The sequence below is a fragment of the Xyrauchen texanus genome, chromosome 7, assembly GCF_025860055.1.
Source record: "Xyrauchen texanus isolate HMW12.3.18 chromosome 7, RBS_HiC_50CHRs, whole genome shotgun sequence".
NCBI lineage: Eukaryota > Metazoa > Chordata > Actinopteri > Cypriniformes > Catostomidae > Xyrauchen > Xyrauchen texanus.
In genome coordinates this window covers 19,833,796-19,847,251 of record NC_068282.1, presented here as the reverse complement: position 1 = coordinate 19,847,251, position 13,456 = coordinate 19,833,796, and the positions used below count along the sequence as shown (strand labels likewise).

At 34.4% G+C, this 13,456-nt stretch overlaps 1 protein-coding gene across 7 annotated transcripts in view; it reads right to left on the bottom strand.

Annotated features, from left to right (window-relative positions):
* LOC127646765 (carboxyl-terminal PDZ ligand of neuronal nitric oxide synthase protein-like) overlaps positions 1-13,456 on the bottom strand; it is a 217,515-nt gene that overhangs the window by 130,466 nt on the left and 73,593 nt on the right. For 5 of the 7 annotated variants that reach the window (XR_007970953.1, XR_007970955.1, XR_007970954.1 and 2 more), the window contains exon 3: positions 5,144-5,236. Coding sequence is in view for 2 of the 7 variants with exons in the window: in XM_052130629.1 (XP_051986589.1) it covers positions 5,144-5,236 (93 nt within the window). In the remaining 5 variants the exon portion in view is untranslated. Of the gene's footprint in view, positions 1-1,142; positions 1,246-5,143; positions 5,237-13,456 lie in introns of those variants that run through there. The other 2 variants (XR_007970956.1, XR_007970957.1) reach the window with 2 other exon arrangements.

Sequence of the window (13,456 nt, the reverse complement as noted above, 5' to 3'; positions counted from 1 at the left end):
TTTCACATTCAGTCCACTCTAATTTAGTTTAATTTTCGTTTTGTTTCTAAGTTTAGTTTAGTTTTTCAGTATATATACACATTTACATTTATGCATTTGGCAGACGCCTTTATCCAAAGCGACTTACAGAGCCCTTCTTACAGGGACAATCCCCCCGGAGCAATCTGGAGTTTAGTGCCTTGCTCAAGGACACAATGGTGGTGGCTGTGGGGTTTGAACCAACGGCCTTCTGATTACCAGTACTGTGGTTTAGACCACTACACCACAACAAGTTTAAGTATTTATATTAAGGGATATTGGAGAATGAGGAAAATGGGTATTTGTTTAATGGGTCATTCCTGGGATTCGGTAATATTTCAGTCCCCCAGAACTTATGAAGTGGTGGTTCACTAAAATGAAATGTTGAAAGATTTTTTACAATATGTTGATATGTCCATTACAATGAAGTCAATAATTCAGTATACACAAAATATAATTTTAAAATATAAATGTTACTCTTTATTCTAGGCCTTAAAAACTAGTAGCCTTATACAAACTATTCTTTACTGTATATAAGATAGTCCTAAAGAATGAGGCTTAATGTCAAACTGAATTTGAACTTCATTATTTTACTATATTTAATTTAGCAATGCACTATATTATAATAACTAAATATTTGATATAGATTTATTATATGTATATTCCTTCCTTTTCATTTTGTTGGATGTTGGTAATATTAGTTCTGCTTTCACTTGTTTCCACGGGGAGTATAATAAGGTTTTATGTTAGATTTAGTTTGAATTTTTAAGACAATTTAGTATGAGATATACACAAAAACAGAAGAAATCAGGGTGGGGGCAAATACTTTTCCACAGCACAGTAGATATATAGATTTATCATTACAACTGACCAGAGAATAAGATTAAGAATAAGAACTTTGTAATAAGGCCTTGGCTATATCACAATTACAGCCGTTTATTTTTTCGTTATTGTCATTAAGGTTACTTTTCTCTTTTACTTGACCCTTCAAAAATCCACTTGTCCCGGACAAGCGTTAATACCGAGCCCTGCTGAACTTCAAACCAAACTTTTTACTGGATCCAAATTAAATCAAAATCACAGATTGACAGGGCAAGACAGAATCAGTGAAAAGACTTATCTACCTGCTTTGCGTCTCTTCATGACGGTAGTGATTCTCGCTGTTGCTGATGCAGTGAGGTCAGGCCATCTAGTGGCATCTTCATGTTAAAGGTAATGACGGGTTTAAAGGTTAAAAAAACACTGCAACAAAAAATAAAACTTAGGGCCCAAACATACTCTATGCAAGTACGTGAAAGCAGACGTACCTTGCTATGCAAGCTCGATTTCATGCGTTGTTAAATGCGACAGCGCTCAATTAATAACACAACGTAAGTGCTGCATTCTCAGCGTTGCCGCAAGCGCCGCTAGACAGATTTTCTTCTTTCAATCAATAACTGTCATGGTGGATTCGGGCAGCATTTTGGGTTTAATCTTTTTGAAAAACATATGTAAGACTTTTTGACCCCAGTTCCATTGAAACAAATGTTATTTTTCTCCGTGTCTCTTCCCACTCCTCAACTATAGACTCATCTACCACATTCAGGCTGCATCCGAAAACATAGTCACCTGACTTGCTGCCTAATCAGTTAATGCCTTTACTAACAGCAGTTTCGAATAAATTAAATGCTTAAGGAAACTGATCTCTGAACAGTTTGAAAAGCACTTTATTTTCATCCCGCCTGTATACAGACTCTGAAGGCAGCATTTTCCTGGTTTTGGATGCAGCACCAGTTTCGTGATCACGCCTAAAAATCTGTTTCGGCCTTAAATCTTATTCAAGATTATTTTTATTTTATATAATTTAGGTTTCAGAACCATGGATTTTTATTTTAGTAATTTATTTTTAATTTCAGTTTACTATTTTTTTTTTTTCTTACATTTAGTTTACAATAATAACCTTGCATCAAACATATCAAAAAAGATACTTTTTCCTTGCAGTAATTTTTCATTGATAACCTCAAGCTCTTGTCTACTGAAATTTTCGTTTCTTTTCTTTTCCTCCATCTCAAATAAAAAAAAATCAAATGTTTACCAGCAATTAAATTCTCCTATGACGGTTGATGTCGTTAAAACTAACACATCTCATACACATTCAAGTGAAGGCGAGGTGCTTGCTACTTAAAAAAAAAAAAAAAAAGAAAGAAGCTTAATACATTGCTGTGAAAAAGTATTTTCCCCCTTCCTGATTTGTTTTCTTTTTATGCATTTTTAATATTAATATTAAATTGTTTTAGATCTTCAAACGAGATTACTTAAAACAAAGGCAACCTGAGTAAACACAATATACAGTTTTCAAATATATATTTTATTGAAAAAATAATAATTATCCAATACCTATATCACCCATGTGAAAAACGAACTGCCCCTTAAACTTAATATCTGGTTTTGCCACCTTTATCAGCAACAACTGCAAGCAAATGCTATGGTAACTGGAAATCAGTCTTTCACAATGCTGTGGTGGAATTTTGACCCATTCTTCTTTGCAGAACTGCTTTAGTTCAGCCACATTGGAGAGTTTGAGCATGAACTGCCTGTTTAAGCTCCTTAAGGATTTTCTGGTAGAGAGCAGAATTCATGTTTCTCTCAATTATCGCAAGTCACACTGGCCCTGAAACAGCAAAGCATCCCCACATCATCACACTACCACAACCATGCTTGACAGTAGGTATGATGTTCTTTTTATGGAATTCTGTGTTTCATTTACCCCAGATGTAACGTGGCCCCTGTCTTCCAAACAGTTCCACTTTTGACTCATCAGTCAACAGAAAATTCTCCCAAAAGATTTGAGGATCATCAAGGTGTGTTCTGGCAAAATTCAGATTAGCCTTAAATGTTCTTCTGGGTTAGCAGTGGTTTTTGCCTCGCCACTCTTCCATGGATGCCATTTTTGGCTAGTGTCTTTCTGATAGTGGAGTCATGAACAGTGACCTTTATTGATGCGAGAGAGGCCTGCAGTTCCTTGGATGTTGTCCTTGCCTTTTTTTTTTTTTTTTGTGACTTCCTAGAGGAGTCGTCACTGTGCTCTTGGAGGAATTTTGGAAGCTCGGCCACTTCTGGGAAGGTTCACTACTGTGCCAAGTTTTCTCAATTCGGAGATAATGGCTCTCACTGTAGTTCTTTGGAGTCCCAGAGCCTTTGAAATAGCTTTGTAACCCTTCCCAGACTGATGTATTTCAATCACCTTTTTCTTCATAATTTCTCTTAATTTCTTTCGACCTCGGCATAGTGTGCTACTGGGTGAGACCTTTTAGCCAACTTCATGCTGCCGAAAAAGTTCTATATTGGTGTTGATTTGATTGAACAGGGCTGGCAGAAATCAGGCCTGGGTGTGTCTAGTCCAGCTGAACCCCATTTTGAATGCAGTTTCATAGATTTTGGGATTTAATAAATACTTTTTCATACAGGCCCTGCTGGTATTGGATAACTTTTTTGCTTTAATAAATAACATTATCATTTAAAAACTGTATTTTGTGTTTACACAGTTTGCCTTTGTTTTATGTTAGATTTAGTTTGAATTTTTAAGACAATTTAGTATGAGATATACACAAAAACAGAAGAAATCAGGACGGAGGCAAATACTTTTCCACAGCACAGTAGATATATAGATTTATCATTACAACTGAGTATTGAATTAATTGCATTAGACAAGGCAACCTCATGAGCAGGCTGGTACATTCAAACAATGTCAAAGCCTGTCATTTTATTCTTAAGAAAATATTTGATAAATGTTTTAATAATTGCACTTTAGATAAATTATAAGAAGTTTGTAAGAATGTTCCTAAGAACTTAAAAAAAAAAATCTTAACATTTTTGTAAATCTGGTCCCTAGACATTTGTCTTAAAGCACATTATTTAATATCATATTATTTAATATCTCACTGTGCCTGTTATATGTTTCTGGCATTAAAAATAGCAGTGAAGTTCAGCAATTCATTTGGACTCAGCTTGCAGAAAATAAAAATGAACATTAAAATAATTTATGAGTGTAGACAAATTAATTGACAAACCTCAATACTATTTGTATTGCAAAGAAAATATAACCAGTAATGGTTCTCTTTTTCTCACCACACACAAGAAACCCTGAATTGAATATAAATATGCAGCAATTAAATAGAGAAAAGGCAATGAGGCTGTCTTTTCTTTTATATTAATGTAATTTTAATGTTTAATCTATACCTGTATATTTAAATCACTGTACCTGGTGTTTTATTATCCAGGGATTCCAAAAAGAGAAGCCAGGTTCGGGAGTTAGTTTGAAATATACTTGTAGCAAAATACATCCATAAATATAAAGACATGGGATGTCTGCAACAGCACTCCTCAAAATCCATCAATAACATGGAAAGGACATAATAATGCTTATGTCCATACAGTATAGGTAATTAATGTTAATATTAATTCAATTCATTAATACTACAGCCAAATAATCCAACATTTTATAGTTTAATTTTACGCCCAACTGAATTAAATTAAGTTGCTTTACTGATACATCCTGTCAGCAGTGGCAGTAAGTCTAATTTAACTAACAGGACACAATTTATAGTAAAGGACCTTCATTAATAATATCTAATTATACTGTAGATCATTGCAAAGAGTCTCTAATCTCTACCACTGCCAAAAAATACTGATAAAGTGCCCCTGGTGCATTTCCTCTATACATTGCAAAATGGAAGTGGTTTTCATATTGACATACTTTCTATAGTAAAATCATTTGTCACTTGTTTGTAATAACTGGCTTACTTTTTAAATTCTCAGCATCTTTTTGCTAGTGTTAGTGCATTTTGTAAATTTTACTTGTCTTAACTGGATGGTACAAGTGGGCCAAGTATAAATTAGTTTGATTAAGAACCCATAAGATACCTGCACATAAATGGAACTTCCTTGTAATTTGACCTGTTATGAGGGTAATTTAGTTATTTAGACTGTTATAAAATGTAATTTTTCGATTCACAGATTTTCAGATCATTCTCAGAGGAAATAAAATACACAAATATAGGTACTGATCAACCTCGGTTGAGCAATTTTAAAGTTATATACGAAAGCATTAAATAAAACTCAAAAACAAACATGAATAAAAACTCACTTTTTTCTTTTTCCGCAGCGCTACTTTCACCCCATCGACAGACACAATGATGTTGACTTTCTTCTTTTTGATGTTCTTCACTTTAAATTCATACTGTAAAAGAGTAGAGAAGAGAAATACGGATAATTATGAGGCTAAAATATCAATACAGAGCAATTATTTTCCCACCATTCCAGGGCACCCATTGAGAGCTCTATTAATTTAATTTAATCTAAAACCCAGTTGAAATCAAGCTGTTGGCCCTCTGCAAATATCAATAACTTCCCTTTTTTTATTGGCATATTCAGCCTGGGAGAGATCGAGCTCAAATATGTAATTAACGTTGTGACAGTTGAAATGCAAGACTGGAACTTTTAAATGAGTCAAGTTCCCAACAGTGTGAAAATTGGAAAAAAGAACAGCAAAGCCTTTTAAATGAATATGGGTAGAATCAAGATCACCTGTAAACAGGTTTTTCTGTTGCTCTTCATTGCCAATGTATCTTTGCTCTTTTGCTATTTAGAGATGCATTAGCCTGCTTAGAGATGTATGGGTGTCAGTACAAATAGCTGTGAGCAAACACTCTTACACAAGTAAACAAGAGTCTTCGCTGGGACAGTATTAGGAGCTGCCATTTTTCATTTTTCAATGTTTACGTTAGTAGACTGACCTGTCCATGAGATCAAGATCATGTCAGGGATGTTTTAAACATTATGTATTTTTTACATGCTTAATGAAAAATGGCTGGTAAGTTACTTTTTCATTAATATTCCAGTTCAGCAGTACATATGTTTGTGGATGAAGGTACATATGTTTCGGTCTACTAGAACCCTGCTCCCTATTCACTGTTATCAGAACAGTTTGGCACGATGGTGGAAATGTGCTTAATATTATTAAGCCCTCTGACAATATTCAATATACAAATTAATATTTATGCTTTGTTTATGTATTTATGTACTTTTTCTCATTAATCAGTTTTGTCCATAATCTGGACCAAACAGACACGGAGTGATTTCGATTTTTCAATATTGCTTTAATTTATGATGTATGGTCATTCAACAGTTAATATATGGCAAGTAGCTAACTAAAAACATCACTTATACACATGTTTTGTAAAGGCTGTAATGTGAAATCACTAATACTAACCAGGTGAAAGCACATGTTTTTCATTTCTGTCCCCTCCCTGCAATAATGCCTTCCTTCCTTCCTTCCTTCATTCTAATTGAGCTTCTTTCAGCCACCTGCACCCCATTTCTTGTCTTTCAGCAGGTGCTGAGTGGAATTTCATACAGCACTGACTCACAGAGGTCATAAGTTGCAGCCACAAGATACAACTAGAAAACGATTCCATAAGGCCCAAGCTTAAATTATGTTTGTGATTGTTACTTAATTTTCAATTCAATAAATGCATGAATACCATTAGAACATAAGATATGTGACTTAAATCAGTGTCATTATTGCGAACAAAAACAAAAATCCTAAAATGATATTTTTAACTCAAATAATCAAAAACAAAATGGGAATAATTGATGCTAAACTGAAATAACAAATTTATAATAACATTTGATTTAAAACTAAATTCAAAAGTGTAATAACCCTGACCAGAATGTAACAATGTATTTCAATATTTCCTAAAAAAAATGATTTTGTGAATAAATTAGGATTTATAAACTAAATTATTCCCACCAAAATGATTTAGTGTATTAATTAATAAAACATTTAAAAACCTGCATACTCGAGTCAAATAATGAAGAACATTGAGCTTATCTGGAATTCCACTCCAAGCTTAACCTGCAAGGTCATAGCAAATTTCAAACATCTCCCTTATTCCAACAGCAAAGAGGACAAGAAACCTATGTGCAACCGTAATCTCAGTGTTTTCAGACTCGAAACTAGCTGTTTTACATGGCAAACTGAGAAAACACTGGCAATAGTAGACATGGGAGATGTAATAAGGCAATGTTTTCTGCTTTGCGATTTTGAAACTGCAATGCCATAGCAAAAAATATAATATAATATATAGCACTTTAGAGGTGTCATTTTGTGAATTGTATGTGATGAGAAAAAGAATGGGCCTGAAAAATAAATGGACAAATGCAGAACATTCTATTGCTTTGTTCTCGATGACTGCACGCAAATACAAATATACAGCAAAAGGTGGCATCCAATTTTTTTTTACAGAACGCTCGATTGAAAAATTAATGACCATAAAATACACAGCAACAACACTGCCTAGGTCAATGCTTTCATCTAAAAACACTGAAACACTTTTAACGCTTACTGCTTATTGAAAGTCCATCATTCCAAAGCTGAGGTGCAAGATATCTTTTGAACAGCAAGAATATTTTAAAAGAGCAGAATATTTTAAAACAGCAGAGTTTACAGAAGTCACACAAGGAACAATTGCGTCATGTTTTTTGTCAAGTTTCATGCAGTCAAGGATACTGCATCAGCAGCAACAGTAGAGTGATGGGCTTTGTTTCATATTGCTGCATATTTTGCAGTTGAACTATTGTGTACCCCATGGGCAGGGCCATTAGAGATGGCATTCACTAGATCCTTTGAAGCAATAAAGTTCAATTTGTAAGCTGCACACCATTGGTGAGGTAGTAAAAAATTATATATATTTTTTAAAACATATCTAATTAATTGCATAAAACAATAAAAAAACTACATAAACAGTAATACACCTGAAATAAACAGCAATACATTGCTAAGTCAAAGCTGACATTTTTTCTATCCAATGACTAAATTGTATTAATTTTTTTACATCGTAACTGTTATTGGTTTACGTTCTTTACTGAGAAGCTGTCATATTAGATCAATGGCTAATGCATGACTGCACATCTTGAAATTATTTATCTCGTAGACTTTGCTTAGTCTACCTGTTAATTATTTTCAACAATGTCCTGACTGTTTTACTACGTCAAGTAACTTTTACGTGGTGAATTCCATTTAGAACAAGCTGGGTTGCTCTATTGGTCCTGCACTATTCATTATATTTCAATAAACAGGGCAGTTAAATATTCACTAATGTTGATTCAGCAAATGCGTGTCATGTTCTATATTTAAATGTACAATGATCCTAAAGCAAGGCAAGCACATCGCAGATAAATGCCCCTTTTCAGTGGAATTTGGCTTCGGATTTGGAATAGATTAAGTATTGTAAATGGGTGGCATAAACAAATTGTTTTTTTTTACTGTTTTCTGAAGGTTGGTTTCTTTTTAGACTAGATGACTTTCCATTTAAACATTCAATTTTCCATTTCCATTGAATTTCCATTTAAACATCAGGGAAATTAGTCATTCAGCACATTCCTACTGCGCATGCGTGTAATCGAGCCTAAATTCATGATTGTGCCTAGATACTGCAATGGCAAGGTGTACAGTGAAAAAGGAAATACATTTTGGTCTGTTCTCACCCAAAACCAATTTGATCATCTGAAGACATTAGTTTTTTCTCCCTAATTTGGAATGCCCAATCCCAAATGCTCTCTAAATCCTCGTAGTGGTGTAGTGACTCGCCTCAATCTGGGTGGCGAAGGATGAATCTCGGTTGCCTATGCATCTGAGACAAATTGTGCATCTTATCCCGTGGCTTGAGTGTTTTATTGCGGAGACATGTGGAGGCTTCCCGCTATTCTCTGCGGCATCCATGCACAACTCACCACGCACCCCACCAAGAGCAAAAACCACATTATAGCGACCACAAGGAGGTTACCCCATGTGACTCTAGCCTCCATAGTAACCGGGCCAATATGGTTGCTTGGGAGTCCTGGCTGGAGTCACTCAATGGATTCAACCTTGTGACTCCACAGGTGGTAATTCAAAATATATTTTTATTTGATTAAAGCTGTGCAGTATGTATTTTATCAAACACAATTTGATTATAACATTCAACATGGTATCCAGAAATATTGCAGAAAAGGCATAATTTGTATCTATAAGGTTTTATGCAGTTCTTTTAGACAAGTGATTTTCTTTGTAAATTCATAAAAAATATATTTTTTTATTTGTTATAAGTATTGAGTTTGTATGGATACCAAGGTACCAGGGCTGGTAGCATGCCAAAGCCAAAATTTTGGTAATAGAGCAACCCTAGAATACATGTATACCAAATACATACATATACCCATATGTATGACCATTATTGCGCATGATGTAATGGGTGCCTAAACTGAGCTATTGTGTGGTAGATACTAAAATCACAAAATGCACTTCTATATAACTAGACAGAATTTCCATCAAATGCTCTCTGACAATTCCTGGCAGGAAAGAACAGAAATGAATGTGCTTTGTACTTTCCAGGGTAACAGAAGTCACAATGTTCTGTCTCATGCTCTTTCACCCAACTCTTTTCATAGTTTTGCATTCAAGCTAGCGAATGAGTCACAGGGCTGTCTGTATCTACAGTTCTCCAGTAGCACAATAAGATACAATGTGTAAGCATTAATCATCAAGCATGGTGGATCTTGGTGTGACTATTGCTGCTTATCAAAAACTTGAGACTCCTAGGAGAGAAAGATCTCAAAGCAGACAGAATATATTGCTGCACAGAGGCACATCTGTCTTAAAAGTTTATGTAGAAAACAGGCACCTGAAAATCTTTCATCAATCTTATATGGAGTTGATATATAAGACACCTACATTTTACTGCCAAGGAGGAAACATTTTTGATTGGATCATACTTTATATTGTGTCTTTGACTACTATGTACTTGTATAAAAATTAAGCATTTTATACAATGTACTTATTGTATACCACGTATGTGAAACTATGAGATTTGCATTTGCTACTATAAATGTAAGCATAATCAACATGAATAAGATTAAGGTTAATGTCACTGCAGTTTTTATAGTATATATACAAAATATATGCTATTAAAATTAGTATATGATACCATTTATAATATGTTGCTAAATTACGATGTATACTTACAAGAGCATAGTTCCATTATTAAGTACAACAGTGCAATTACAGATGTAATTACATGCAGTTACTTTAAATATAATATGTACATACATGCGTACAACACATGTATACAAGACGTAGCCTTCATTGTAATACATTTTAAAGTACACCTAATACACACACACTATACCTCATATAAAGATGAACCTTTCTGGGAACAAGCCTTTTTGTCATAATCCCAAAAATCAAAGAATACCAAAAGACATGGACACATTCTGAAACAACATTTAGATTCATTCAGTGTCCATGGCTACAGAAGATACTATCAAGGATGGCGTTCCCATAGCAACCAATAAATATATCCTTAAGGCATCAAGAAAGACCACTGGACAGGATAGAATATAAATTGATGACTTGAGTTCATTTCAGCTGATAAAATGACTGGCAAATAATCTTGAAATATTATCCCTGTGCAACAGACCTTTAGTCAAGTAGTTATATTCCAGTGAAATATGTGAATCAAATTCAGTTTATTCAATCCATATTTCGCAAGTAAAGTTTCATGACTTTGAAAAACAATACTGAGAGGGTTCAATGAGATGGTTTAAAAGCGATAATAATGCCTTAAATTTTGAGGACAACTGAAAAACCAACTCATATGTGCTTGTTGAACATTTAATTAAAAAACCATATGGATTAATCCTTCTCCTTGCTGCTATAACATCTTCCACTCTTCTGGAAAAGCTTTCCACTGGATGTTTGAAAATAGCTGCATGGATTTGCTCCCAATCAGACATTAGAGTATCAGTATGGTCAGACACTAATGTTGGGTGAGAGACACTGGGATGTAGTCTGCATCCAAATCATCCCAAAGGAGTTCAGTGTGGTTCAGGTCTGGACTTGTATAAGTTCTTCCACACCACATTTCTTTATCGACCTTGCTTTGTGCGCAAGGGCATTGTCAAGCTGGAAAAGAAAAGGGCCCTCCGCAAACTATAACCACAAAAGTACCGTTACCCAAAAAAAAGGAATAATAAAAGGAATAATAAAAAGATAGAGCTTCACGGATCTTCTTTAGTGTGTCCGATATCAAAACAGATGACAAGCACAAACACCTGAAGCACCTTTAATACAGGTAATACACTAAAATAATGGGTAATTCTTTTTTTTTAATCCCCTTTCTCCCAATTTGGAATCCCCAATTCCCACTACTTAGTAGGTCCTCCTGGTGGCGCGGTTACTCACCTCAATCCGGGTGGCAGAGTACAAGTCTCAGCTGCCTCCTCTTGAGACAGTCAATCCGCACATCTTATCATGTGGCTCGTTGTGCATGACACCACGGAGACTCCACATGTGGAGGCTCATGCTACTCTATGCGATTCATGCACAACATACCACATACCCCACTGAGAGAGAGAACCACTAATCGTGACCACAACGTTACTCCATGTGACTACCCTCCCTAGCAACCTGGCCAGTTTGCATGCTCAGGAGACCTGGCTGGAGTCACTCAGCACGCCCTGGATTCGAACTCGCGACTCCAGGGTTGGTAGTCAGCGTCAATACTCGCTAAGCTACCCAAGCCCCCAATAACGGATAATTCTGCTCGAAATGTTGCATTAGTGCTTAGATCATATTTAAATTGCATCGGAGAGAAACAGCACACCTTTTTTTTTTTCCTCTCTCTTTGTCTTTTCTGACTTTGTTTTTTAATATCATGCAGTAACACACTGATATAGTGATTGATTTATGTCACAGAGATACTCCCCTCCAAATCCGAACAAAAGCGGTCACAGGAGTAGGGCTGCAACGGTATGAGATTTTCATGGTATGATAACGGTCTCAGAAAATATCACGGTTTCACAGTATACGGCATTACAAAATTACTATTTACTACCATTACTACAGAAGGTTTTTTTTTTTTTTTTTTGAGCAAACACTATTATAATTGTACGGAAGAGGATTAGGGCCAAGCAATAATAAAAAAATAAAACCATCTCGAGATTAAAGTCATTATAATGCGAGATTAAACTCGTTAAATTTCGAGAAAAAAGTCGAAATACAATCTTGAGAATAAACTCATTAAATATCGAGAATAAAGTCATTATAATGCGAGATTAAACTCGTTAAATTTCGAGAAAAAAGTCGAAATACTATCTTGAGAATAAACTCATTAAATATCGAGAATAAAGTCATTATAATGCAAGATTAAACTCGTTAAATTTCGAGAAAAAAGTCGAAATACAATCTTGAGAATAAACTCATTAAATATCGAGAATAAAGTCATTATAATGCGAGATTAAACTTAACGAGTTTTTTCTTGAAACACAACGACTTTATTCTCGATATTTAATGAGTTTATTCTCAAGACTGTATTTCGACTTTTTTCTCGAAATTTAATGAGTTTAATCTCGCATTATAATGACTTTAATCTCGAGATGGCTTTATTTTTTTTTTATTATTGCTTGGCCCTAATCCTCTTCCGTATAACTGAAACTTGAAACCATTTTTTTGTATTGATGTGTAAAAAAAAAAAAAAAGTATTTTTAAAATAAATCAAATAAATAGAATAAGAAAGATATGAATTATAATATGATTATAAACATGATAAAAAAAATTATTTAACTATAACATGTTATATACGTAAAGCATGTTAGTTTGCATGTTAAATTAACTACTAACTGAAAAATAACATCAGCTGTGTGAGCTTTTAAAGTAATGTCCTTTGATTATTAACATTAAACATATACTGTGGGTGCGCATCAGCGCAGCCAGACTGCTCCTGTCTGTAGCTTTAATTCAGTACTTCTTAACCGGTTTTGCCTTAGGACTCACATTTTACATTTGAAATCATGTGGCGACCCACAATAGTAAAAACATAACCTGTATTTATCCTTGGTCGCATTTCCTTTTATGTTGCATATTTGTGTTCATGGTTTTCCAGTACAAGGACACACATCAAGTGCCATTATTTTTGTTGTTGACATCAACAACAAAAGCAACATGAATTTTTCTCTCACCCTTTTACAAATTGAAGAGCATATTTACTTATATGAGCCCATTATATTCCGTTTTTCCTAATTTCAAACAGAACATGCATCTTACACAGGAGGAAAGGCTCCTCATTACCACGGTTAGGTCAGTGTAGCTGGTCTTAAATAATAATAATAATAATAACAAATTATAGTATTTATGAAAAATTAAATACTAGCTGAAACACATCTTGAAACTTTAACTAAAACTGCCACTGTTGATATAAAATGAGGTCTAATTATAACAGTTTGTCAAAATATAACTTTATTCAGGTAAAATCTTTTAAAATCAATTTTGTAAAGATGATGTTTAATAGGACAAAAAAGTGTTGCTCTTTTCCTCCTCAGTGCTATTTGGCATGTCAGGGCTGCCTACTGTTTGAGGTTTGAC